At 36.8% G+C, this 27543-nt stretch overlaps 1 protein-coding gene across 1 annotated transcript in view; it reads right to left on the bottom strand.

Annotated features, from left to right (window-relative positions):
• Positions 1 to 2093: 2093 nt before the first annotated feature.
• The window catches only part of LOC124358859 (putative acyl-activating enzyme 19), a 75756-nt gene continuing 50306 nt past the window's right edge, over positions 2094 to 27543 (bottom strand). Inside the window, exons 2-7 of the mRNA XM_046811092.1 lie at positions 27368 to 27497; positions 11288 to 11560; positions 9876 to 10046; positions 4894 to 5126; positions 3497 to 3577; positions 2094 to 2312 (exon numbers count right to left, since the gene is read on the bottom strand). Of these exons, the coding sequence (XP_046667048.1) occupies positions 2094 to 2312; positions 3497 to 3577; positions 4894 to 5126; positions 9876 to 10046; positions 11288 to 11560; positions 27368 to 27497 (1107 nt within the window). The remainder of the gene's footprint in view (positions 2313 to 3496; positions 3578 to 4893; positions 5127 to 9875; positions 10047 to 11287; positions 11561 to 27367; positions 27498 to 27543) is intronic.

The following is a 27543-nucleotide window of genomic DNA, read 5'->3' as shown; positions in this document are numbered from 1 at the left end:
AGAATACCATTGTTGATCAGCTGTTATTCGTGCGTTACCAACTTAGAAATTAATAAAACAAAAAAACTGCATTTCGATGATTAGTAAACAATAATGGGAAAATGTTTGCTTCATTTATTTTCGAACATTTGATGTACATTTTCATTAAAAAAAATACAACGTAATAAAAACATGATATTTTTATTTACAAAACAAATTTATTTAACAGTTAATCTTGTTTTCTCAATTTATCTCATCATTAAGGAACAAACATTTTGTTTTCGTTTTATTTTAACTAAATACCGTACGGTATTTCTTTACAGCTAGTAATGTATTATACTGAATAAAATCGATTTTTTGCTACTTATTTCTGTTTTATTTATTAGACTTTGATTATATCAATGTTCTCAGAATTAAATTCTCTACAATTAATGTCTGTTGATTTTATGTATTTATTACCAATTTAACAAAGTTATTGTACATCAAAACTTAAAAAAAACATTGTTTCGTTCCCCAATTTTTTGCATTTAACCCTGAATCCCTCAAAAAATACTACAGGTACAGTTCTGAAACCTATTTTATTAGCTTTATCAGTTAAAAATACATAAAAATCCACGATATTTCTTACTTAATTAACCTACCAAAAGTTCAGTATGGCTTTAATTTTTACTCTTTACCCAGGAATTCAGGCGAAATCTTTCGCTAAACTGTAACTCGCTAACGAAGCGTTTTCAGACCTATGTTTTATATAACATTTTTTCATTATATTTACTAGTACAATGTGCTGTAGAAGTGGGGGGAGAACTTCATGAATCACCCTGTATATTCTGCAGCGCCGCTTGGTGGTGAGTTACATCAATGGGCATATAGCATATAAACCTTCTACGTGGATAAATACATATACATACAAATTTTTATAATGATCGAGTAAATTATTTTCTGAACCTATAAAGACATATACAGACAAACATTGTTAATTTATTAGAACAAAATATATGTTCGTGTGTCTGCCTGATGGAGAATGATTGCATAAAGTGTCTTTGTGATTATATGCTAGTGTGCTAGCGTGCAGTGGGCGTGGTCAGTGATTATTAGGCAAGAATGGATGTCAGTATTCATCAGGATATGTAAAACTGGTTAATTCGTCAAGAATAGAGAAAAGAGTTCTATGTATCATCAGAGTTATCGTCATCTTTTCTGTCGGACACTGCGAATTGCTATTTGAAACTGTAAACACAACGTTCATCGTGTCAAAGAGTAAAGGTTACTTTATATCCACATTGTGTTTTACGGCAAAAACCATATTAGAGCAAACAACGCTAACAAAACAATTGTTCAGTTATTACGGTTATGGTAGATTTAAGTGTTATCTGAAATGCATAGTGATCCAGAATATATCCAAGATGTGCATTTTAGAGAAGAGAATTATGGTTTTATACCACAGAAGGAAGATTCCTTGTCATTTTTAGAGAGAAAATTGGCAACGTAACTGAATCGAAGGATACAATTCTCTTGTTGGACTCTGCCCTCTCTTGGCACACAAATAACGATCATAGTTTCAACCTTTTTTTTTTATTAAAAACATAATTTTATGGCAAATTATATTGCGAAATAAACCATACACCAACCAACTTTTAAGAACTAGACGGATACTTAAATTACCACCTTGAAATGTATTTACAGAGAAAAGTATTTAGGTGAATATAACACCTACGCAAAATCTCCCATCTAACAGAATATTTTGTAGATTCCAACCCAAAATTAGGTAGCTTTCATATAACATTCTGATCTGTGTTTCGTACCTAAACATTTGTTTATAAAAAGCTACATATTGATTAAAAATTATTGGATCTATTGACCTTCTCATTGTTAACAACGAAGACAGCGAGGGGGTCCAAGGGGTCCGGACCTCCCCAAATTTTAAACTTTTCAGTTACTTTTTTAGTAAAAGATTATTATTGTTTAATAATTCAGTATTACTGACGTGCACTGCTGAAAGATCATTCTCAACACAGAAAAAGATCAAGAACTTTTTAAAGGGCCTACTCTCTGTCCCCTATGTGAAAATATTAGTTGTATGGACCCCCTACATTTTTTCCTGTCTACGTTTTTGCTTATTGCAGAATAATTAGAAGAGACTGACCGATGGGGACTTTGTCGAAAGCGGCGAGATCTTCTCTAGAGCGAATCACATGATAGGTGACATCTCCCATCACTTCTGTGCTGCCATAGAAGTTGCAGAGCGCCACATCTCGGTGACGGAATTGGGAGAGGAACTGTTCGGCCAGGGATACGACCAGAGGTTCCCCGCTACACACCCACGTCTTGAGGCTCTGAAAATTTGACAACTCTTCAGACATTCTGACATTTACAGACTTCAAATGTATTTTTATACAGCGAAGAGACTTCGAATTGGTTGCTCAGCCTAGCTTAATTCATAAGGAAGTAGAAAGATGCATTTTTGATTGATTATTTTCAAGTTCAAGAGATGCGGACTTCTTGTACTGACCAAAAAAGAAAAAGAGTCCATCTAAGGATTGGAAATTACTATTACCAATACTGTATTATTTGTGGTAAAATACAAATTAAACAGTAGTATTTTTCCAGATATAACATAGTACAACTTTTCTTTTTTAAAGCTTTAAGACTTTTAAAACTTATTTAAGCAGGAGGTAGATGTGTTTAGTAACACAGTTGGTGAGTTCAAATCCCAAATTGATAATGTTTGTTGGGTTATTATAAAGCAAACCATTCAATTTTCTATTGTTATAAAAGTTATTCTTTTGTTTAGTTAGGTATACCAAGTGTCTGAACTTGTACAGAGCATTATTTTAATTTATTAATTTTTCCTTAGCCTAATATTCTTGTTTAAAGTTTTTTCTTATGTGCTGAAATTTATTGTATTTTTTTTAGTTTTATAAAATGTCAAAATAGCTATAAGGATATTGCATCGGTGGCTATTGTATATACAATTGAAATAAATAAATATTTACCTCCAGAAAAATTATTTATTTTACAGCTACAATTCATTCGCTAAAGCACCAAGAAGGTTATGCTTAGACACAGTGGAGTATGTAGGAATTGTCTTTGGGGGAGGGGAGAGAGATGAATCTTATTGGACAACATAACACGTAGGGTATGAGATAAAATATGAACAAATCTTAACTTTATAAAACACACATAGACATATTTCGAAGTAAAACATTTAACTGCAGTATTTAAACCAGGTTAGATTGTTGTTTTACGTTTATTTTTAAAATTTTTGTAAAACTTTTGGTGGGGGGATTCTATCCCCCTTGATTTCCTCCCTAGCTACGCTACTGGTTAGACAGCGTTTACAAAATATTATAATAGATTGAATACCAGACTTCAAACATTACAAAGTATGGAACTTTAAATAATTACAAAATGGTAACGCCAATCTCCAAAAACCTACAAGTAGACCACTTTGCCTCAATTGTACAAAAATCTGATTGATCATAAATTATGAAAATTACTTGTGAAAGTGACAACTTACTGCCAGTTGTTGAGAAGAGTCCAGGCCTAAGAAGAGCAAGATGGCACGAAGCAGGGTCGGCACCACCAGTAATCTCTCCACCTGCCAGAGAACATTCTCAGGTCAGTTAGACCACAGGATACTGGTACATATATCGAACTGTTTTTAACAACAGAGATTTTCAGTTTGTTCTCCAAATAATTTTTATTTGTTAAATTCAATAGAATCAAACCATAAATGACATTCTTTGTTTAAAGTTTGTTATTGACGATGGAAGGTTTGCAAGGATAACAGGATTTCGGACATTTGCCGTAAACCTTTTATAACATATAACGATACCCAGCAGGGATCACTTCTGGCTGGTTTATACCTTTCAGTTGGACTGGGCACAGCAAAAACCGACGTGTTTCTTAATTCTGGGCAATCTTATGGATGTCCAGGAGCGGCACATCACTGACCGCAAATGTCAAGAATCTGGAGTACAAGAGTAATTCGATAGGTCTAGTCTAATGCGAGAGATAACTGTTGGAGTTGATGGGGTTCGTTCTCTAAGTATCAGAGGATTTTGCTAGCCTCAACAAGGGTGTGCCACCCCCCCCCTACCCGCTTTGACTGAAGAGGCTGGTGCCCTAATTCTTCCTCATCATGGATCTCGATAGGGGGCGACCCCTACCGCCTAACCTTACCTGTCCTGAATATCCTGTCACTCCAGAAGCAGAGCTAAGGTTCTTATAGGACGAAGTAAACGCTTCTTGTCGTAAGAAAATAAAAAAAAAAAAACATATAACGATGGGACATTTCCAAAATCCTGTTATCCTTTCATAAAATACAATAAAAATGATCACACATTATCACTTGTTAAAGTCAGATTTTACAATAATGGCTAAATATTTATTGATGAAAAAATACAGTATATTTATAATAATTAAAAGAATATTTGCTCCAAGTTTCGGCGAGGTCAAACTATTTTTGTAGAAGAAAAAAATCAAAACCAAAAAAACTGTTTTTGAATTCTTTTGGAAATGTTTTGAGGTTAGGGTAAAAATGGCTACTACATAAGTTGGATATATTTTACCACCGACAACGTTCATGTTTATTTTTTTTAATAGGATTTAATTTTTAACTGGTATAGGATTTAATAATAGCAAAAAACAATTTTAACCCCTAAAACCCACCCCTACTAACCAATTTTGACCCCAAATATATTTTAACTTAGATATGATATGTTTAACAAACGTGCGTTTGCTAGTTTGCTGTAAAATACATTTTTGGACCATTAATACAGCTATTTCTACTGGACTACAAATGTACATTAAAATATAAACACTTTGAATCTTTAACTGACGTCGTACTTTGGCTAACTGGGTTGGGTTCTTTAAATTCTTGAGTTTGCGAAAGAGATTGAACTTCCGACCTACCTTGTACTCCTCCAGGAGAGGGATGAGCCGCTGGGGGTCCTTGGTGATCTCCCTCGGAACCACCAGGAGGCCGATGGGGGACGAGTGCAGGAGAGGACCCCAGATTTCACCGATAGCGTCCACAAAGGTCAGGGTGGTCTTAAACACACAGACTTGTTCTGTTGGGCTGAACGGGAACTCCCGCCACTGCCATCTCAGGCGATTCAGCACCACTGCATGTGGAAGGCGAACTCCTGGACACGATTTGTAGTGAAAGTAGATCGTATATCGTACAACTGTCACGGCTTCATGGCAAGTACTCAAACTGGTTAAAGCGACCACTGCCATGTCCGGTAGTAGATGCAAGGTATAGTGTCATACACGACACTAAAACCGGGCAAGGTAATGGATGTAAATGTTGAGTTTAACTCCAGTTCACCTTCTTGGAAACTGACGCTGTCACAGACTTCATTCCCGGAATTTGAAGTCATGTTCGCCTGGAGAGATCCAAAGAATTTTGGTGACGAAGAAGCTCAAAACGAACGCTCTGTATAGTTTCTTCAGCATAGACTTCAAAATATAGTTTAGTCAAGATGGATAGGAAGAGGAATGTCTGATTAGACGCTGCTAATTGTGCACCTGACGAGATGATTAGAATAACTCATCTTCTAGATTAAACTATATTTTGCAATGTATGTATGTCTCTGATTTCGATACAATGTTCGTTTTGAAATTAATCATCGCCTTTTCTTGGATTTCCGTAAAAGAACATGACTCCAGGTTTCAGGAGTCAAGTCTGTGACTGTGTTAGATTCCAGGCGCTGCACTGAGAGAAGGTGAACTGAAGTTAAATTCAACATTCATATTAGATAAATAAACCCTTCCCACCATAACTAAGTTATGTGTAGTAATACAACACGGTGTACTTCAGATTGAGATATCTTCTTATACAGGGTGACAATTATGTCTTAAAACGACTTTATAACTTTTAAACGACAAGAGATATCACAACATAATTTGGCATACCGTTACTAGTAACGGTAAGCTACTTTTCTATGTACGTGGTGATCGGATGTCACCTTTGGGAGACAATGGTTTCTAATTAAATACATACTAGGAGTTTGTTGTAATATCTGACTCTCTGTCCAGTAATGATTTCTCATTTTAATGTAATATTTATAAAAAGCAATAATAATAGAAACAGAGGATGAGAGATATGGGGGGAGGCACCACTGGAAATATGTTGTTGAGGGTTGGGTTTAGCTGATAACGGATAATATAAATGTCGTTTATCGGAGATAAAGAGATATAACACAAGATGGTAGTTTTTACTTTTCTCGGTTGTATAAGAGGTCCTGAGAATCTTCCAATAGTTCACAACAGTTGACTAAACAACAGTTCTGAAAATTCTGACTTACTGTATGTTTTCTTCTCGTAAACTTGTAGTGGACATGGAGACCGGAATCATAAACTTCTCAGAAATCTGTACAACGGATGCCCTTCATTCATATAAACTTTTTCATATAAACTCAATTCAGATAAACTTTTTCTCATTGATGGAATATCTTTCTCTTCCAAAGCAACCCCGACTTCAACATATGTTCATTGCAATGGTGTAACTAAGGAGGGATGAGAGAAATAGGGCCGAAATCCTCCAAGAGCTCAGATGTTCTGTGGATCAGCCAAATTTCGCTTCCAGACTTTAACATATGTCCATATTCAACCTGAGTCAGTTGTACTCTTGGACTGATCTAATCAACATAACCAATTAGCAGTTGAGAGAGATGGTGAAGACATGTTGTACACATGACTGATCTACTCAACATAACCAATTAGCGTTGGAGAGAGGTAGTGATGACATTCAGAAATTGTACAACTGTTGCACTACGACAATAACGCAACAGCTATAGACTGTTATTGTACGATAGATAATTAACGAGATTATTTATCACTCTCTAAGTAGGACAGGGAGAGAGAGACATAAAGCTTGGACAATGGATTGCATAAGGGGCCTGTTTCTTCACTCTCTAGCCTAGATCATCTCACTGTCGATCATTGGTTATGGTCTATGTACTTTGGACTACTCAGAGATGAGACGATAACGAGAGAAATACGACACAAAACATTCGAATTTTACTTAGTATTTTACGGTTTTAATTACTTTACAACTACTGTATTTTCCAAAAAATGAGGCAGACACTACATTATGACTACATATTATGATAGTCCTTTGTTGTGTATTCGGTCATTAAAATAAAAGTTCTCCAATTCATAAACGGCCGAGGGGCGAGGGTCAAATTTAATTATATAAAAGTATATGGATTTTGAATTTTTCATAAATTCGGTAGAGAGGTATTTGTTTTAAGGAAGAAGTCGATTGTCTGTCGCATATGTTTTGATGGGCATAGGAACGTTAAGGTAGCGGAAATATGTATATAAGTACCAAGTGATAATTTTGTAACACTTCATATTCTGTTAGCTTTACACGTACAAAAAACCTTCATACACGTAACTGTAGTTAAATATACAGTCACCGAAAGAAAAATAAATTGAAAATTACCTTAAAGTTATATTCGGTACTGTATATATTAAATTATAGTATTGAATAGTAACGATAAAGCAATCATGTGAATTGGTTTTCTTTAAAAGAAATACAGTACAATTCTCCAATAATTTTTAATTTCGTACACGAGGCCTTTCGATATTCAAGATGCCATCGTCAGGTATGGATAACACAGTTTGAAACAGTATAAATAATCTTATAATTTAAAAACAATTATCAGCTGAATATAGCTTAATAAAATACCTATATGTATAAAAGTTTGGGTCAAAAATAATTTAGTTATATTTTAAAGAAAAATTAAATTTTGAATAGGTCCAAAATCATTGTTATCCTCACGTTTTTATGCATAATGTTTCATAAGTGTCGAGTTATTCTTTTTGTAGACTGATTTTTACAATATGAAATTTTAAAAGTATGATTTGTTTCTAACGCATGTTTGGCAACAGCTGATTTTTGAGTTTGTCCGTATTTATGATGTCTTTCGTGTTCTCTAAATATTTGTTTAACAGTTCTTTTTGTTTGGCCAGTGTAAATATTATCACAATCTGTACAGTTAATATTTAAATTCCACTTTTATTTTCATCTAAGATTTTATTTTCCGGATTTCCAATTAGATTATATATTTTATTCACGTGAATGTTGAATGTAACTCCAATTCACTGTTCTCTTAGTGCGGCGTCTGAAACCTGACAGTCACAGACTTGACTCCTGGAATTTGGAGACAAGTTAGTCTGAAGGGATCCAAAAAAAGACAACGATGAAAAAACTCAAGTGAACCCTTTACATCGTTTCGACACTAGAGACACCTAGACTACAAAATATAGTGTAATCTAGGTGGAGAGCTATTCTGTAGGGTACACTACGACATGATAAGCACTTTTTTGAATTAAACAGTCACTTCCGGTGAAAATGAGGTTTGTCCGAAAAAGAGTAAGTAAATTGACTGTAAGTGTCTCATTTTGCGCAATACTATGCAATACTATGTCAATGAAGAACTTATTGTAAGTAACACATTGAAAGTTAAAAAAATCAATCATAAAGTTACCGCGACATTATCTTTTATTTTTCCAAATGATGTAAAGAAACCTGTTCGCACGTGCTTGATACTTGTGATGAAGCAGCGTTTCTTAAACGCAGTATTATTAAATGTTCGTCTTAAGGTTAATTAGTTTAGAGTTTTAGGCGGGGTAGTGGCAGCACCATCATGTGAATTCATAATGGTCGTGGTGTAATTTTTCAAATGTTTTGCTCATAGACCTTTGTGGTTGGACTTTAAAGTCACATTATTGAATACGATCGTCCAGTAAATGTAGTAAAAGTAATAGAAATAGTTAAGAGAATAATTACGCAAATTAAATTAATAAAAATGTTCAAGGTAAAGAATTGAAAATCATCAATGTAATTAGCGTTTCAGGAGTTTTCGTTAAGGGACTGTATAAAAATCAGTGTAGTGTAAAATTTATTTAGGCTAAAACTTTATTCACCAGATTTCAAACCACCATTATTTGGTGAAATAAAAGTTGTAATAATTATTTACGTGAATCATACCTGTGTGTAAAGCTAAAATTATGATCTGTGAAAATTTTATTGCTCACTATTTTTTTAACCGTTTTGCTGCCTTCCCCATTTTAACCACCACCAATTGTAGCGCACATGACGTTTTATTTCTTTCACAGAGGAAAATCCACTATTAATTTCTTTATTATAAAATAGATTTGTTTATACAATGTAAATCAACTGTCTCTTCCCAGTATATAATAAAACTTAATTTCAATAGGTTCAAACATTCTAATAAAAAAATCAATATGTTTAAATCGAACATCTTCAATTTTGAAACCAGTACAAGGTGGGAAACTAAAGTTTTTTTTAATTATATGCTTCGTAACTATATATATATGTTATTGCAGAAAAACAGCTAAAATCGTGTCCGGAAATCTTGTTCTATCAAATTTTATCCCTAAAAACGTACATAGAATACGAGCTCAAAAAAATTCAAGGTTTCGATCTTATAGGCATAATTCAATATGTAGAACCATCTCAGTCACAAACACAATACAACTTTCATGTTGTTCGAATAGATTATTTAGATAAAGAGTGGAGCCTTGCATATAATCTGCTTGGAGAAGTTAAACACGCGACATGGAATAATCCATTAAAATCCTTAGTTCCAGTTCACCTTCCTCTTACTTAAAGCATTTAAAATCTAATGCGTGAGGGGGGGGGGGTTTCGTTATGAGCGTCTTCGCTGTTCGTCACAGATTGTTTTTGGATCCCTTCAGACGAATATGACTCCAGATGTCAGAAGTCAAGTCTGCAACAGCATCAGATTTCAGATGCTTCGCGTAAGAAGAAGGTGATCTGGAGCTAAATTCAACATTCACATCAAAAGCTATACTTAACAAAATGTTACTTGTTTACTAAAAGGCTTCATGAAACGTACCTTTGGGCACTCCGGTGCTACCAGACGTGTACAAGACTACGGCTAAGGGTTGAGCTGTCGCTGGGAGAACCTCTGAATCTGAAAGGATAGTGGCGGCCATCTTGGTAGCGATGGTATCCAATGTAGAGAAACTGACAACATTATGGCATTGAAGAACTTCGTCCAATTGATCTGCAAGATGAGGAAAATAAGGTTTTGAAAGACTTAAAGATATTCTAACAGTAAAATACTCTGTCAGTGCCCAAAGGCAGTTGTAGGCCTGAGGAAGTTATCTTTCTTAATTAATATGACTGATTGCTTGATTTATAGATCAGCACTTGGCTTCTCTTTTCCAAAGTGACTAATTCTGAGAGCTAAGGATTCCCTATCACCTCCCAATCCTATTGTGTTGCTTTGTCCCATTGGAAGACTGCCACAATTCTACACTGATCAATCCTGAATATTCCACTTGAGAGACTGCTCATGCCGATGGCCGAACAGCCTAAGACGTTGGACTTTGAATCTAAGTTAGAGATTGAGCAGGTTCAAATCTTATCGGTTAACATAGCTCCTTATATCAGTACCATCGACCTTGTACTGTATAGACCCTCACTATGTTTAATAAGATCCTTGCACAAGTTGGGTTCCTGTTCATGAGGGGATCCCTGGGAATGAAAGAGCTGATATCGTGTTCAACCGGGGCTCAGTGTCAATTATGATGAGTCCTTAACCGTTCTGTGTTCAAGGTGTGAACCCTTTGGGGCTGTCTAGAAATGGGTTCGCACTGAACATGAGAGAAGGTGGAGGCTGCATTCGAGTATGAGAATGAGCAGAATGGTACTACAGTCGCCTTCCCCCAGGGTGGCGTCTGACCTTCTGTAACTAAGTAGATCGATGACTTCTTGGGTCATGGACACTTGAGGAAGCATCTTCACAGAGTCGGCATCCTTCGGGAGAATCCGCTCTGTAGAATGTGTGATGAGCAGTGGGAAACTGCTTACACCTGCGCTTTGATTGTCCTGCAATAAACAAGACAGCGGTATCCAATCTTTGGTAGTTAGGACAAGGGTGGTGAATTTCTCCAGGATGACATAGTAGGTTGTTTTCGGCGGTTTGTAGAACTGCTGAAATCATAGACTGGTAGGCCTCATGGTGTGCTTCCGGGATGCGTAAAGGCCCTTGGGGTTTAAGTGCATGGTAATAGGCCGCCCCAGAAGAAGAAGAAGAACCCATGAGGAAGGGCATAATAACTATTAAAATCCTGAGCCCATGAAGGTTACTTGAACGCTTGAATAACAATAATTTTACGGTTGGTACGGTTTGGTACTCTGGTCACTGATTAGTAGCAACTTATTAGACATCAATAAGTTTAATTTCACTCTTTTTTACGTTTACTCTATTAATGAAGATCATAAATTTACAAAATACAGTACCTTCAGCTTCTTCTGTGATGATAAGGGCGGGCTTGGCCTCCTCCAGGATATGATGAACTCTCTGGGGAGCCTGTTGGTCTAGAGGGAGGTAGGCGGCTCCAGCCTTCCAAACAGCCAGGAGGGTCAAGAGGAGAGCTTCGCTCGGGGGTAGACTGACCGCCACCACCACATCGCCGTCAAGAGGAGCGAGACGTGCCAGGAGTGCGCGAGCTAGCCGGTTAGTAGCAAGGTCTAACTCACCATAGCTGAGCTTGTGAACCACCGAGTCTGAGCCTGGTGAAGAAACATGCTTAAGTGAAGCACTAAAGAATAATCACGAACTTCTAGTACATATTGTCATACTTTGTACCTAAAAACCATGCAGAAAAAGGGGCAGATCACTGATAAGCCAGCAACAGGCCAAAATTGACAGCTTGTGGTTATATTACTGGTGCATTTTTCAAGGGTGGCCTAAGAATGTCTTTCCCGTCACAAAACATACATACCAGCTCACTCCCCAAAAGTTGTAGTCTGAACCCGGAGTAAGCATCAGGACAGCACTATCCGGATGTTGCCCACTACCCGAATGTTGCATACCCTCAGATTTAACTCCCCTGGACTATCACCTAAACTCAAAATGGCAACATTGTTTATCAGAAGGATATCTTGTTTTTTATTCTCTTAGGACAAGAAGCTTATAAATTGCACTTAGTCCTATAAGAACCTTAGCGCTTCTCCCGGAGTGACAGGGTATTCAGGATGGGTAAGGTCAGGTGATAGGGTCCGCCTCCTATCGAGATCCATTAGGAAGAATTAGGTCAGGGCAATAATCTCAAAGTCATTCCCCCCCCCCCCCGGAAGAAGGGGAGGTCAGCTCTGAACCAGCCTCTCCAGTCAAAGCAGGCAGGGGATGGCACACCCTTGTTGAGGCTAGCAAGAACCTCTAACTCTTAGGGAACGAACCCCACCAACTCCAACAGCCATTTCCCACAGTAGACTAGACCTATCGAATTACCCTTGCACCCCAGGCTCTTGACATTTGCGGTTGGTAATGTGCCGCTCTTGGACACCCATAAGATTTCCCAGATTTAAGTGCCCAGTGGTAGATACAACTGGAAGGTATAAACCAGCCAGAAGTGACCCTACTAGGTAAAAATACATTTTGTTTCAACAAGGATTAAATTGCAGGAATGAATGTGGAATGTAAATGTTATGTAAATTTAAAGATTTTAGGTACTGAATTATCTCGGTAAGGGTAGTTCTCTCAACTATTAAGTATTTGTATGGAAGTATCGAAATGATTTTATAGATGCACTACTTCACGATCTCTGGAACTTGGTATTTGACAAGATTGGTAACATCCTTAAATATTAGCTACTGTTCCTCTCTCGTCTACCATTGCGGAAATTCCCCTATCTTAGTTCGAACCAACACTGAGTCCGATCTTCATCTCCGTTCTGACTTTGGAGTTTTGCAACCCATAGTTCCGATGTGTAAATTAGAAAGGTTATCGTCACGACGATGTTTTACGGTGGCTGAGCAGCCTTCCGGGGTCACCACCAGAAAATTCAGCCGAGTCGCAAATGCCTTGGGGCGATTCCAAAATCCACTCAGCTTCAAGGGCGACACTCAAATTAAAAATAAATCTTCTACTGTAATCAAAAGTTGTAAAACAATATCCTAAAATCAACCTTTCTAAAAGGTTCAAAGTTTCTAAAACGTTTCCTGGAGAAGCTCCTACAAGACCTTGAGCAAAACTTGCCCAACATCATTCACACTAAAACATGGATTTCTGAAAGGCAGGTTGACAAAAATGTTTTAGAACATATACTGGAGAAGGACTGTTTTACTACCAGCCTTTTTTCTGGATTTTAGTTACTAGAGTATTCAGAAAATACGTTTGAGCGACAGGAAACACCTTACAGAGCTGTGTATACTGGTAATATTACAATAACAAATCCCAAACACACCCAGAAGACGTACAGCGAGGAGTTCCCCAGAACTCATTACGGGTTCATTATTCTTCCAAGTACTAATGACATACTAACTTACCTGCAGGGGTCGTTTCGAACATGTTTGCAGATAATACCATTTAAACTGGCAGAAAACACCTTACAGAGCTGTGTATACTGGTAATATTACAATAACAAATCCCAAAACACACCCAGAAGACGTACAGCGAGGAGTTCCCCAGAACTCATTACGGGTTCATTATTCTTCCAAGTACTAATGACATACTAACTTACCTGCAGGGGTCGTTTCGAACATGTTTGCAGATAATACCATTTAAACTGGCAGAAAACACCTTACAGAGCTGTGTATACTGGTAACAGATAACATGTGTATACTGGTAATATTACATAATACATCCCAATAAGAATACGACAGCGAGGAGTTCCCAGAACTACGGGTTCATTATTCTTCCAAGTACTAATGACATACTAACTTACCTGCAGGGGTCGTTTCGAACATGTTTGCAGATAATACCATTTAAACTGGCAGAAAACACCTTACAGAGGTGTATACTGGTAATATTACAATAACAAATCCCAAACACACCCAGAAGACGTACAGCGAGGAGTTCCCCAGAACTCATTACGGGTTCATTATTCTTCCAAGTACTAATGACATACTAAAACCTGCAGGGGTCGTTTCGAACATGTTTGCAGATAATACCATTTAAACTGGCAGAAAAACACCTTACAGAGCTGTGTATACTGGTAATATTACAATAACAAATCCCCAAACACACCCAGAAGACGTACAGCGAGGAGTTCCCCAGAACTCATTACGGGTTCATTATTCTTCCAAGTACTAATGACATACTAACTTACCTGCAGGGGTCGTTTCGAACATGTTTGCCGATAATACCATTTAAAACTGGCAGAAAAACACCTTACAGAGCTGTGTATACTGGTAATATTACAATAACAAATCCCCAAACACACCCAGAAGACGTACAGCGAGTTCCCCAGAACTCATTACGGGTTCATTATTCTTCCAAGTACTAATGACATACTAACTTACCTGCAGGGGTCGTTTCGAACATGTTTTTGCCGATAATACCATTTAAACTGGCAGAAAACACCTTACAGAGCTGTGTATACTGGTAATATTACAATAACAAATCCCCAAACACACCCAGAAGACGTACAGCGAGGAGTTCCCCAGAACTCATTACGGGTTCATTATTCTTCCAAGTACTAATGACATACTAACTTACCTGCAGGGGTCGTTTCGAACATGTTTGCCGATAATACCATTTAAACTGGCAGAAAACACCTTACAGAGCTGTGTATACTGGTAATATTACAATAAAAAAATCCCCAAACACACCCAGAAGACGTACAGCGAGGAGTTCCCCAGAACTCATTACGGGTTCATTATTCTTCCAAGTACTAATGACATACTAACTTACCTGCAGGGGTCGTTTCGAACATGTTTGCCGATAATACCATTTAAACTGGCAGAAAACACCTTACAGAGCTGTGTATACTGGTAATATTACAATAACAAATCCCAAACACACCCAGAAGACGTACAGCGAGGAGTTCCCCAGAACTCATTACGGGTTCATTATTCTTCCAAGTACTAATGACATACTAACTTACCTGCAGGGGTCGTTTCGAACATGTTTGCAGATAATACCATTTAAACTGGCAGAAAACACCTTACAGAGCTGTGTATACTGGTAATATTACAATAAAAAAATCCCAAACACACCCAGAAGACGTACAGCGAGGAGTTCCCCAGAACTCATTACGGGTTCATTATTCTTCCAAGTACTAATGACATACTAACTTACCTGCAGGGGTCGTTTCGAACATGTTTGCAGATAATACCATTTAAACTGGCAGAAAACACCTTACAGAGCTGTGTATACTGGTAATATTACAATAAAAAATCCCCAAACACACCCAGAAGACGTACAGCGAGGAGTTCCCCAGAACTCATTACGGGTTCATTATTCTTCCAAGTACTAATGACATACTAACTTACCTGCAGGGGTCGTTTCGAACATGTTTGCCGATAATACCATTTAAACTGGCAGAAAACTAATGGACAGCTGACAACTAATAAAAAGTAGAATTTGCTGCTATGTCCAAAGAGTACTATGTACCAAGTAACTAGTCGTAAACGAAAAACAGTTAGCCCAAATGGTCTTTACAAGCAAAAGGCACGATTTTAGACGTGAGGATATCTGATCTTAATTGCAAATACACACCTAAGCACTCTGGTATTTTAATTGACTGCAGCTTAAAATGGGAGCCGTAGGTTGACCAGTTACGTAAGAAGCCCTGGGAACCTCCGTCATTTGTTGACTCAAACAAGTAAACGTTCCATAAGAAATTAGAGCGGTTTACTTCTCCTTTCTTGAATCCAATTCAGAGTAAGGCTTGGGCAGGATAGGAATAGTCCTCCTTCTCCAACAGTCATCCACAAACTGTAGTACGACAATATTTTATTACGTTTTTTTGCTCGTAATTTAGCAAAAAACGTTTAGATACTTCACATATCTTGTACTCTGAGCAATCTGTAGATCATGCTTCACTGAACTGAACTGAGATTTGTACAGTCGTAACTAGTTATATAAGAGAGGTAATTATCATAGCAGTTTATACAGGGTGTCCCGTAACTATTTGGACAAAGGTAGGTATACCATGTTATTGCTCTGGCGAAGACAAACATATATTTTCACCATGTGAACATGGGTCACTGATGCTTAGTTTCCCACCTGTCTGTCTGTATGTTGTTTATATTACAAATTACATTCTCAAAAACCAATAAATTTAACTATACAAAATTTGGCTCAAATGTTTATAACAATACGTTACTGAACAATATATCATGACATTATTTTTAGTATTTTAAAAATGGCGGCCATAACAACTTTGAATATCTTAAAAACCACCAGTTTTTCTCAAGAATTACACAATTAATTATCAGTTTTTAGAGGATATTATCACAAATCTAATGACACCAAAATTATTTAAGTCGAATAATAAATAATTGATTTAGAGCAGATTTACTGTGACAAGACATGGCCTACATTGATAGCTGCCATTTATTCAGTTTTTGTATTGATGCCTATTCGCTGAGAACCTCAATATGGGTTACCTCTTGTCACAGTAAATTTGCTCTAAATAAATGATTTATTATTCGATTTAAATAATCTTTGTGTCATTATAGTTTAGATAATAACCTCTAAAAACTGTTATTCGTGTAATTATTGAGAAAAACTGCTGGTCTTTAGGATAATCAAAGTTGAAAAGTTTTAATGGCCGCCATTTTGAAAATACTGTTGATAATTTCATGATAATGTTTTCGCTAAGTGGCCTTGTTATCATAAACGTTTTAACCAAATTTGGTGTAATTGAACTTATTAGTTTTAAGATATTAATATAGTTCTAAAAAACACATACAAACAGACAGATGGGACACTAAGCGTCAGACCCATGTTCATATGATGAAATATGTTTGTCTTGACGTGAGTAATAACGTGGTATACCTTTGTCCAGAGAGTTACTGGACACCCTATACAATAAAACAGGACACCTATATATTTACCAATACAACAGAAGACAAGGGCAGAATGTTTTGCCCTACAAACTATTTAACCTGCTTCTGAAAGACCTCATGATGAGGGGGCTCACTAACTGATTGCTTGAGAACCTTTCTGTTCGTTTGGAAAAATTAAGCACGAATTACTTTTCAAGACACTAATACACGTACTGTAGCTAACAATATCTTTTATTATGTAACACATTCTATCGTCTAATGCATACTATATAACACAGTAGTATATAACACATAGGCTGACTGCACTAATGCTTTAGTATAGTAGTGCTATCCGGTGTGGTATATATATATATATATATATATATATATATATATATATATATATATATATAATTGCTTCGATCTAGTGTTGTTTATATGGATATACCAAGAGGGTACTGACATAAAGTTAAATACAAATACAGAAATTGAAAAAAAAGTATGTAACTGTAGCTGGAAATGTGTTCTGGACAAAATATAGGTTTTCAGAAGTCTATGGAACCAAATCCAGAAATCTTGATTGTTGTTTATGGAAAACAAATATCCTACAAATCACTGTTTAACAGATCGTTATTGAAATACAGTAAGTAATGTTGTATATGTTACCTTAAATGATTTTATACTTAAATCTGAGAAATGCACATTTGCGTCTTATTAACATTGAATAATCGATTGTTAGTTGAGAATAAATGTATAAGGTATCTAAGAAGAGTCTATAGCAATTTGGATGCGTAGTCAGCAAAATTCGAAACACCAATATAACCTTGAAAGTCGTTGACATTGACCAAGAGCAACAACGGCCTGATTATCAACCACTGGGTGATCTCACTTGTTTTCCCGAAGCCAAAGGTGGCATCATCATCAGCGGTCAATACTCAGATACTCTATAAATGTAACTTAAGATACAACTTCAGACATTGTACCTTAATCAAGACTATTAAAACTGTACGGATCCACCTTAAATATCAATACGCTTATAAACAATTGCGTCAAAGACTTTGCCAATATCAAAGAAACCGCCACTTGTAAGACTACTGTATCTATATGATCTACGATGTAACGATAATCTTCAAGATGTCAAACTGAGTTTGAACAGATTACACTGCACAAACATTAAAAATTGAAGACAAGGCTCTTATAACTTGTAAAAGAATTGGGCAAAGAGGAACAGGTTGATGATTTTCAGTATCATCTTGGACTTTATGAACCGGAGTGCCTTAAGATTTTTCCAAAGGATTGGGAAAACCTTCTTATCAAATTGAATTGTCAAACATTTCAAACAATGGTGTCACAAAAGTTTCATTAAACTGCTTTTGGTATGTTTCAGAAGTACGTTATCCTTTTATGGCATTAAAAACCTCAATATTTCCTGGTAAAAGAAAACTCATAAAACTTAGACAGTGGAATAACATTCCACCAGTCTCGATCTTCATTTTGAAGGCTTTTTTGGCAATATTTCTTTAATAGAACGATTGCTATTGCTAAAATACTGTTAAGTCAGCCGATCATGTGAACTTATTAACGTCACATAAGTGCTAGACAGTCATCTATATGTGATCCTGACCAGTCCCTTCGGGTGTGAGCTGATCATCTTGATCGTTATTCCATCTAGGAATTGATTGACAGATGTTTCGTAAATGTCCCAGTGGCCTAAGTTGTCGTCTAGATTTAACACTTATAAGTTATAAAGATGGTTTTGGAGATAAGGCGTGGTTCTAATCAAATTTTCGTCTGCTATGATGGTTCTGCTTCACTTGTAATGTTCCTTTAAGTAGGAATATGAACAAGAGGAAGGTGAAATACGGAAGTTCAGTGTCGAACTGTTTGTCATGTGAATCGTTTGATGCAAAGTTGCCAATAAGTGATGGTAGTTCCATCACATAACATTGTGCTGTACAGGACATGGTTTATTAGATCTGAATGGACTGTGGGGCAGCTGGTCGACATTGAAAAAGGTTACTTTCGGAGGTCAGTGTCGAACTGGATGACATATGACTGCAGCTCATGTGATGCGAAGTTACCACCATAATTACATTACAAATCATTGGACACGGTTTATCATATCTGAATGGACTGTGGGGCAGCTGGTCGACATTGAAAAAGATTACTGGCAGAAGTCCAGTGTCGAGCTGGATGACATATGACTGCAGCTCACGTGATGCGAAGGTTACCACCATAGTCACATCACAAATCATTGTGTTGTATAGGACACGGTTCATCATATCTGAATGGACTGTGGGGCAGCTGGTCGACATTGAAAAAGGTTACTTTCGGAGGTCAGTGTCGAACTGGATGACATATGACTGCAGCTCATGTGATGCGAAGTTACCACCATAATTACATTACAAATCATTGGACACGGTTTATCATATCTGAATGGACTGTGGGGCAGCTGGTCGACATTGAAAAAGGTTACTTTCGGAGGTCCAGTGTCGAGCTGGATGACATATGACTGCAGCTCATGTGATGCGAAGTTACCACCATAATTACATTACAAATCATTGGACACGGTTTATCATATCTGAATGGACTGTGGGGCAGCTGGTCGACATTGAAAAAGATTACTGGCAGAAGTCCAGTGTCGAGCTGGATGACATATGACTGCAGCTCATGTGATGCGAAGTTACCACCATAATTACATTACAAATCATTGGACACGGTTTATCATATCTGAATGGACTGTGGAGCAGCTGGTCGACATTGAAAAAGATTACTGGCAGAAGTCCAGTGTCGAGCTGGATGACATATGACTGCAGCTCATGTGATGCGAAGTTACCACCATAATTACATTACAAATCATTGGACACGGTTTATCATATCTGAATGGACTGTGGGGCAGCTGGTCGACATTGAAAAAGATTACTGGCAGAAGTCCAGTGTCGAGCTGGATGACATATGACTGCAGCTCACGTGATGCGAAGTTACCACCATAATTACATTACAAATCATTGGACACGGTTTATCATATCTGAATGGACTGTGGGGCAGCTGGTCGACATTGAAAAAGATTACTGGCAGAAGTCCAGTGTCGAGCTGGATGACATATGACTGCAGCTCATGTGATGCGAAGTTACCACCATAATTACATTACAAATCATTGGACACGGTTTATCATATCTGAATGGACTGTGGGGCAGCTGGTCGACATTGAAAAAGATTACTGGCAGAAGTCCAGTGTCGAGCTGGATGACATATGACTGCAGCTCATGTGATGCGAAGTTACCACCATAATTACATTACAAATCATTGGACACGGTTTATCATATCTGAATGGACTGTGGGGCAGCTGGTCGACATTGAAAAAGATTACTGGCAGAAGTCCAGTGTCGATATGGTGTGCCATTGACACTCACATGTGAGAGGATGTTGTTTGCCGAGTGAGTGGTGATCACCGTAATCAAGCTCGATATGGTGTGCCATTGACACTCACATGTGAGAGGATGTTGTTTGCCGAGTGAGTGGTGATCACCGTAATCAAGCTCGATATGGTGTGCCATTGACACTCACATGTGAGAGGATGTTGTTTGCCGAGTGAGTGGTGATCACCGTAATCAAGCTCGATATGGTGTGCCATTGACACGGTTCATCAGATGTGAGAGGATGTTGTTTGCCGAGTGAGTGGTGATCACCGTAATCAAGCTCGATATGGTGTGCCATTGACACTCACATGTGAGAGGATGTTGTTTGCCGAGTGAGTGGTGATCACCGTAATAAATTATCGAGATAACAATGCATCAAGATCGGCACTGTCTCTAAGAATAACGTCGAACGCAATAACATCTTCTAGTCGTGATTGTGGTCATCTCAGAGCGAGAATTCTTTATGACTTTCGTCCTAACTGTTCAATTTCATCACAGTATTTCTCTGAGGCAAACTTATGATCTTCTGCAGGTTGGAAAATTATCTCTAGAACTTCAGGGATTTGCAGGGTAAGATGAGTCAGCTCTTCTCTCTGACTATTTAGTAGGATTCAATTCTTCTTCTATCACCCCTATCATATTTACATCATTAGGATACTCTCCTGGATTTCCTTTTAATTTCTGACAATTGTAATAAAATGAATAGTGTGTTTTAATAGTCCTTCAGCACCTAAGCCATTAAATGTTACATTCAAAATCGGCTGAGTCTGGAACAACAATGTCGCTTATTTCGTAAAATTGGAAGCAAAACACATAACCTCTTTTATATAGTCAAAGTCAAAGTCAAAGCGTTTATTTGTCAATCAACAATAAAAATACATTGCATGACAAAGGTCAATATACATTTAATAAAAAGAACAACAATGTATCTTAATTTACTTAATATTAATCTTGTAAGTATATTAATATTAATTACTTAATCAAATAATCTCTAACAGAGTAATACTCTCTATCAATTAAAAAACACTTAAGTTTAGATCTGAATTTATGTACCACTTCTTCGCATCTCAATTCTAACGGGAGATGATTAAATAATTTAACCGAAGAGTAATACAACTGTCTTTCAAAAAATGATGTACGGTGCTTTGGAGTTGGCAAACGGAAAGATTTTCTTAAGTTGTAATATTTAGATAGATCAGAGGTAAAAATATGCATGTTTTTTCCTTAGGAAGGTTAAGGTCTCAAGGATGTATAGGCACGGGAATGTAAGAACTTTGTTTGGTTCGGAAGTACCCCCTACATGATTGGTTTCTAGCTAACCCCAACACAATCCTGAGAGATTTCTTTTGAAGCCGAAAAATGTATTGTGTCCTGGTATTTTCAGACCCCCAAAATAGGCAGTCCGTAGGTAAGGTGTGGGTAAATACATCCATAATATCCAGCCAAAAGAATATCTCTATTAAGCAAAATGGGACAGTCGACGCAATACAAAGATTCCGCTGCCCAATTTGCCACATACATTGTCAATATGAAGACAAAATTTCAGGCTAGAATCTAAAGTCAAGCCCAGAAAATTTGTGTACTCTGACGATTCAATAACAGAATTCCCAATAATAATGGACGAACCACTATCACAGCTTTGTAGGAGCTCTAATATGAAAATCGAGGAAAAGTTGTTTTTGCAGTGTTCACAGTAAGATGATTATCCTCCAGCCACTGAAGCAGACAACTACCTGTACGAACATATCACACTCCAGGTTTTCTCTAACTTCGTGTGACATATTAACAGACGTATCGTCCGCAAAGAGACACAAATTACCCACACCTACACTAGACGAGATGTCATTGACAAATAACAGAAATAGGATGGGGCCAAGGACAGAGCCCTGTGGCAACGCCTGATTTTACTGCTTCTACAGAGGATAATCGATAACTCAAGCAACCAGAATCGTTAACAAATGGAATTTCAACCACCTGGCTTCGGCCCAACAAAAATGAAGAGACCCAGTTAAATGAGCTTCCCCTTATTCCAAGGTTGTAAAGTTTACACAATAAGAGCTTATGATTAACAACATCGAACGCTTTTTGAAGGTCTAAGAAAATGCCAAAGGTATGCTGACGCTTATCCAAAGCCACGGAAACACGATTAATGAAGTCAAGCACGGCATCAAGAGTTGAGAAATCCTTTCTGAAGCCAAATTGTTTTTCAAAAAATACATTGTTTTGGGACAAAAAAAGATAGTAAACGAATTAGGTACAACTTCTCTAAGACTTTGGAAAAAGTTGATAAGACAGATATTTGGCCTGTAGTTTTCCATGTCATGCGGGCTTCCTTTTTTTAGTAATGGTTTAAACTACTGCTTGCTTTAGAATACATGGGAAAACGCCACTTTCGAAGGTAGCGTTCACTATGTGGGCCAAGGGCAAAGCCAATTGCTCAGCACCGTCTCTTGAAGAAGATTAGAAGAAATACCATCAGATCCTACGGAATGGCCAGGCTTTAAGGATCTTATTACTGAGGTCACTTCCTGGACATTTGTTGGTTTCAGAAATAACGATGGTACAACTGTCCGCATCACATGGCTCATGCCGCGTGGCTCCAAAGAACTACCTCTAAGACGGTCGCCTATTCCAGAGAAAAAGGAATTGAACTGACATGAAATTTCCAAAGGATCAACCATCAAGGAACCAGAGTAATTCTTTATTTAGAAATTCGTACGGTATATTTCTATCATACGTACCAAATGTATTTCTTTCGTTTAATTAATTAAAAAATTAGTCTCACGATGTAACGTTATATCGATTTGTTTTAGAATTTTTCGAGGTAAAATTGCTTTTTTGTAAGGTATTACTTTTAATACGCAATGATTATTGTACTAACGATTATCTAAGATATTGAATGCCGCAACGCAATGTTTTCTTGCAAAAAGAAGGGAAAGAAAAGGGTTCTAACATACCCAAAAACTACTGTCCTACGCCTTAGAGTCATGGTGTGTGTACGAATTTTGTTGATTGAGGCTTGTTTAATTGTTGTGATTGTGATTCTCTTTCTTGCGATTTGTGCTCGCGACTGTCCAGTGACACGCCTGGACTGGACTCCAAGCAAGCTTTTTGGTATGTTTGAACCCTTTTCTTTCCCTTCTTCCTGTTCTTTATGTATATATATATATATATATATATATATATATATATATGTGTATATTTATTTATATACCTCCCCACCTGACGAAGAGGATATATTCCAATCCTCTAAACATGTTTTATACCTTTTGTAACATATATCGATGGCAAATGTCCGAATCCTGTTATCCTTTCAATCCTTCCATGTTCAATAACTAACTTTAAACGAATAATACTTCTATAGTTATCACTTAGTAACTGGGCTGTTAGTTAACAGGATAAGTTTACTCTCACCAGGTTAGTCATGTTTGGGTGGTTATGATTAAAAGACTGCAATAATGTTATACTCAAGATTTCTGTGACGCAATGATGAAATGGCTTAAATAGTCTAATCGAATAATACTTCTATAGTTTTATCACTTAGTAACTCGGGCTGTTAGTTAACAGGATAAGTTACTCTCACCAGGTTAGTTATGTTGGGTGGTTATGATTAAAGACTGCAATAATGTTTACTCAAGATTTCTGTGACGCAAATGATGAAATGGCTTAAATAGTCTAATCGAATAATACTTCTATAGTTATCACTTAGTAACTGGGCTGTTAGTTAACAGGATAAGTTACTCTCACCAGGTTAGTTATGTTTGGTGTGGTTATGATTAAAGACTGCAATAATGTTTACTCAAGATTTTTCTGTGACGCAAATGATGAAATGGCTTAAATAGTCTAATCGAATAATACTTCTATAGTTATCACTTAGTAACTGGGTGTCTGTTAGTTAACAGGATAAATGTTTACTCTCTACCATGTTAGTTATGTTTGGGTGGTGTTATGATTAAAGACTGCAATAGATGTTTACTCAAGATTTCTGTGACAGCAAATGATGAAATGGCTTAAATAGTCTAATCGAATAATACTTCTATAGTTATCACTTAGTAACTGGGCTGTTAGTTAACAGGATAAGTTACTCTCACCATTTTTAGTTATGTTTGGGTGGTTATGATTAAAGACTGCAATAATGTTTACTCAAGATTTCCTGTGACGCAAATGATGAAATGGCTTAAATAGTCTAATCGAATAATACTTCTATAGTTATCACTTAGTAACTGGGGGCTGTTTAGTTAACAGATAAGTTACTCTCACCATGTTAGTTATGTTTGGGTGGTTATGATTAAAGACTGCAAATAATGTTTTACTCAAGATTTTCTGTGACGCAAATGATGAAATGGCTTAAATAGTCTAATCGAATAATACTTCTATAGTTATCACTTAGTAACTATGGCAGTTAGTTAACAGGATAAGTTACTCCCTCACCAGGTTTTAGTCATGTTTTGGGTGGTTATGATTAAAGACTGCAATAATGTTTACTCAAGATTTCTGTGACGCAAATGTTGAAATGGCTTAAATAGTCTAATCGAATAATACTTCTATAGTTTATCACTTAGTAACTGGGGCTGTTAGTTTAACAGGATAAGTTACTCTCACACCATGTTAGTTATGTTTGGGTGGTTATGATTAAAAGACTGCAATAATGTTTACTCAAGATTTCTGTGACGCAAATGATGAAATGCTTTAAATAGTCTAATCGAATAATACTTCTATAGTTATCACTTAGTAACTGGGGCTGTTAAGTTAACAGGATAAGTTACTCTCACCATGTTAGTTATGTTGTGGGTGGTTATGATTAAAGACAGCAATAATGTTTACTCAAGATTTCTGTGACGCAAATGATGAAATGGCTTAAATAGTCTAATCGAATAATACTTCTATAGTTATCACTTAGTAACTGGGCTGTTAGTTAACAGGATAAGTTACTCTCACCAGGTTAGTCCATGTTTGGGTGGTTATGATTAAAGACTGCAATAATGTGTTACTCAAGATTTTCTGTGACGCAAATGATGAAATGGCTTAAATAGTCTAAATCGAATAATACTTCTATAGTTATCACTTAGTAACCTGGGCTGTTAGTTAACAGGATAAGTTTTACTCTCACCATGTTAGTTATGTTTGGGTGGTTATGATTAAAGACTGCAATAATGTTTTACTCAAGATTTCTGTGACGCAAATGATAAATGGCTTAAATAGTCTAATCGAATAATACTTCTAATAGTTATCACTTAGTAACTGGGGGGCTGTTAGTTAACATGACTAAGTTACTCTCATACCATGTTTAGTTATGTTTGGGTGGATATGATTAAAGACTGCAATAATGTTTACTCAAGATTTCTGTGACGCAAATGATTGAAATGCTTAAATAGTCTAATCGAATAATACTTCTATAGTTATCACTTAGTAACTGGGGCTGTTAGTTAACAGGATAAGTTACTCTCACCATGTTTAGTTATGTTTGGGTGGTTATGATTAAAGACTGCAATAATGTTTACTCAAGATTTCTGTGACGCAAATGATGAAATGGCTTAAATAGTCTAATCGAATAATACTTCAATAGTTATCACTTAGTAACTGGGCTGTTAGTTAACAGGATAAGTTACTCTCACCAGGTTAGTTATGTTTGGGTGGTTATGATTAAAAGACTGCAATAATGTTAACTCAAGATTTCTGTGACGCAAATGATGAAATGGCTTAAATAGTCTAATCGAATAATACTTCTATAGTTATCACTTAGTAACTGGGCTGTTAGTTAACAGGATAAGTTTACTCTCACCAGGTTAGTTATGTTTGGGTGGTTATGATTAAAGACTGCAATAATGTTTACTCAAGATTTCTGTGACGCAAATGATGAAATGGCTTAAATAGTCTAATCGAATAATACTTCTATAGTTATCACTTAGTAACTGGCTGTTATTTAACAGGATAAGTTACTCTCACCAGGTTAGTCATGTTTGGGTGGTTATGATTAAAGACTGCAATAATGTTTACTCAAGATTTCTGTGACGCAAATGATGAAATGGCTTAAATAGTCTAATCGAATAATACTTCTATAGTTATCACTTATAAACTGGGCTGTTTAGTTAACAGGATAAGTTACTCTCACCATGTTAGTTATGTTTTGGGTGGTTATGATTAAAGACTGCAATAATGTTTACTCAAGATTTCTTTGTGACGCAAATGATGAAATATGGCTTAAATAGTCTAATCGAACTAATACTTCTATATGATTATCACTTAGTAACTGGGCTGTTAGTTAACAGGATAAGTTTACTCTCACCAGGTTAGTTATGTTTGGGTGTGTTATGATTAAAGACTGTTGCAATAATGTTTACTCAAGATTTCTGTGACGCAAATGATGAAATGGCTTAAATAGTCTAATCGAATAATTTAGTACTAGCGTGAGGTCGTTTTAGGGCACTTTAGTAAAATACGGAGGTCATTACGTCCCTATGAACTATGTGATATCACGTGATATACGTAAGTTTAAATTAGGTTCTTTGTTTATGTATGTATTAATACTACCCCCACCTGACGAAGAGGATAATTCCAATAATCGAAACGTTGTGTTACACCTTTTATAACCTATAACGATAGAAAATGTCCGAAATCCTGATAAATTAGATTATCATAAATATGTTACAAGTAGTACAAAGTTAAAGTTGACGTTTAAGAGCGCTAACGTAGTCTGAGCTTGAATTTTGGTACTATCTCAACGGATGTTTAAATTTTTTTGCCAGAAGTGCGGGCCACCGAACCCGCTCTGATGGCCAGGAGCATTTCCGATCGCCATTTTCCCAACCTCAAACCACGTGCCAGATCGTTCAACGTGATCTGAGGTTTAAAAAGAACCGATCGGAAATGCCTCTGGTCATCAGTAGCGTATTTGGCGACAACCCGCACTTCTGGAGAAAAAGTAATCCCCCCCCCCTTGGATATAGTACCCGGATTCAAACTCAGATCACGTCAACGCTCGTAAAGGTCAACTCCAAATTTTTTATCTGTAATATGTAAGTATGTATTTTACCTAGTTATATAACGTAATAACTGATAGTAGATAGGGATAGAGTAGCCACCGTATAACAAAGTAGAGCTTACCTTTTTTGAAAACGAAAGAAAAGAAAGAATAATTGTTATGAAGATTGTTATGGTAGCGGAACTAAAGTAAAGTGCTTACCTTTATAAATGATGGCCGTGGAGTTCCCGCACTCGCGGACCTTGTCCTCTAAAAGGCGGGAGAGGTAGCGGACCCGGGGCAGCGGGTGTGTAGGCCCGCGTAGCACAGACACTTGGGGGATGGAACCCATCTGAGGCAGACACAGTGATTAGTGCACTGAATACCGTAATTACAGT

This window comes from Homalodisca vitripennis, chromosome 4 (assembly GCF_021130785.1).
Source record: "Homalodisca vitripennis isolate AUS2020 chromosome 4, UT_GWSS_2.1, whole genome shotgun sequence".
Lineage (NCBI taxonomy): Eukaryota > Metazoa > Arthropoda > Insecta > Hemiptera > Cicadellidae > Homalodisca > Homalodisca vitripennis.
Note: the sequence above shows the minus strand (reverse complement) of the source record. Positions and strands in the feature narration are given on the sequence as shown.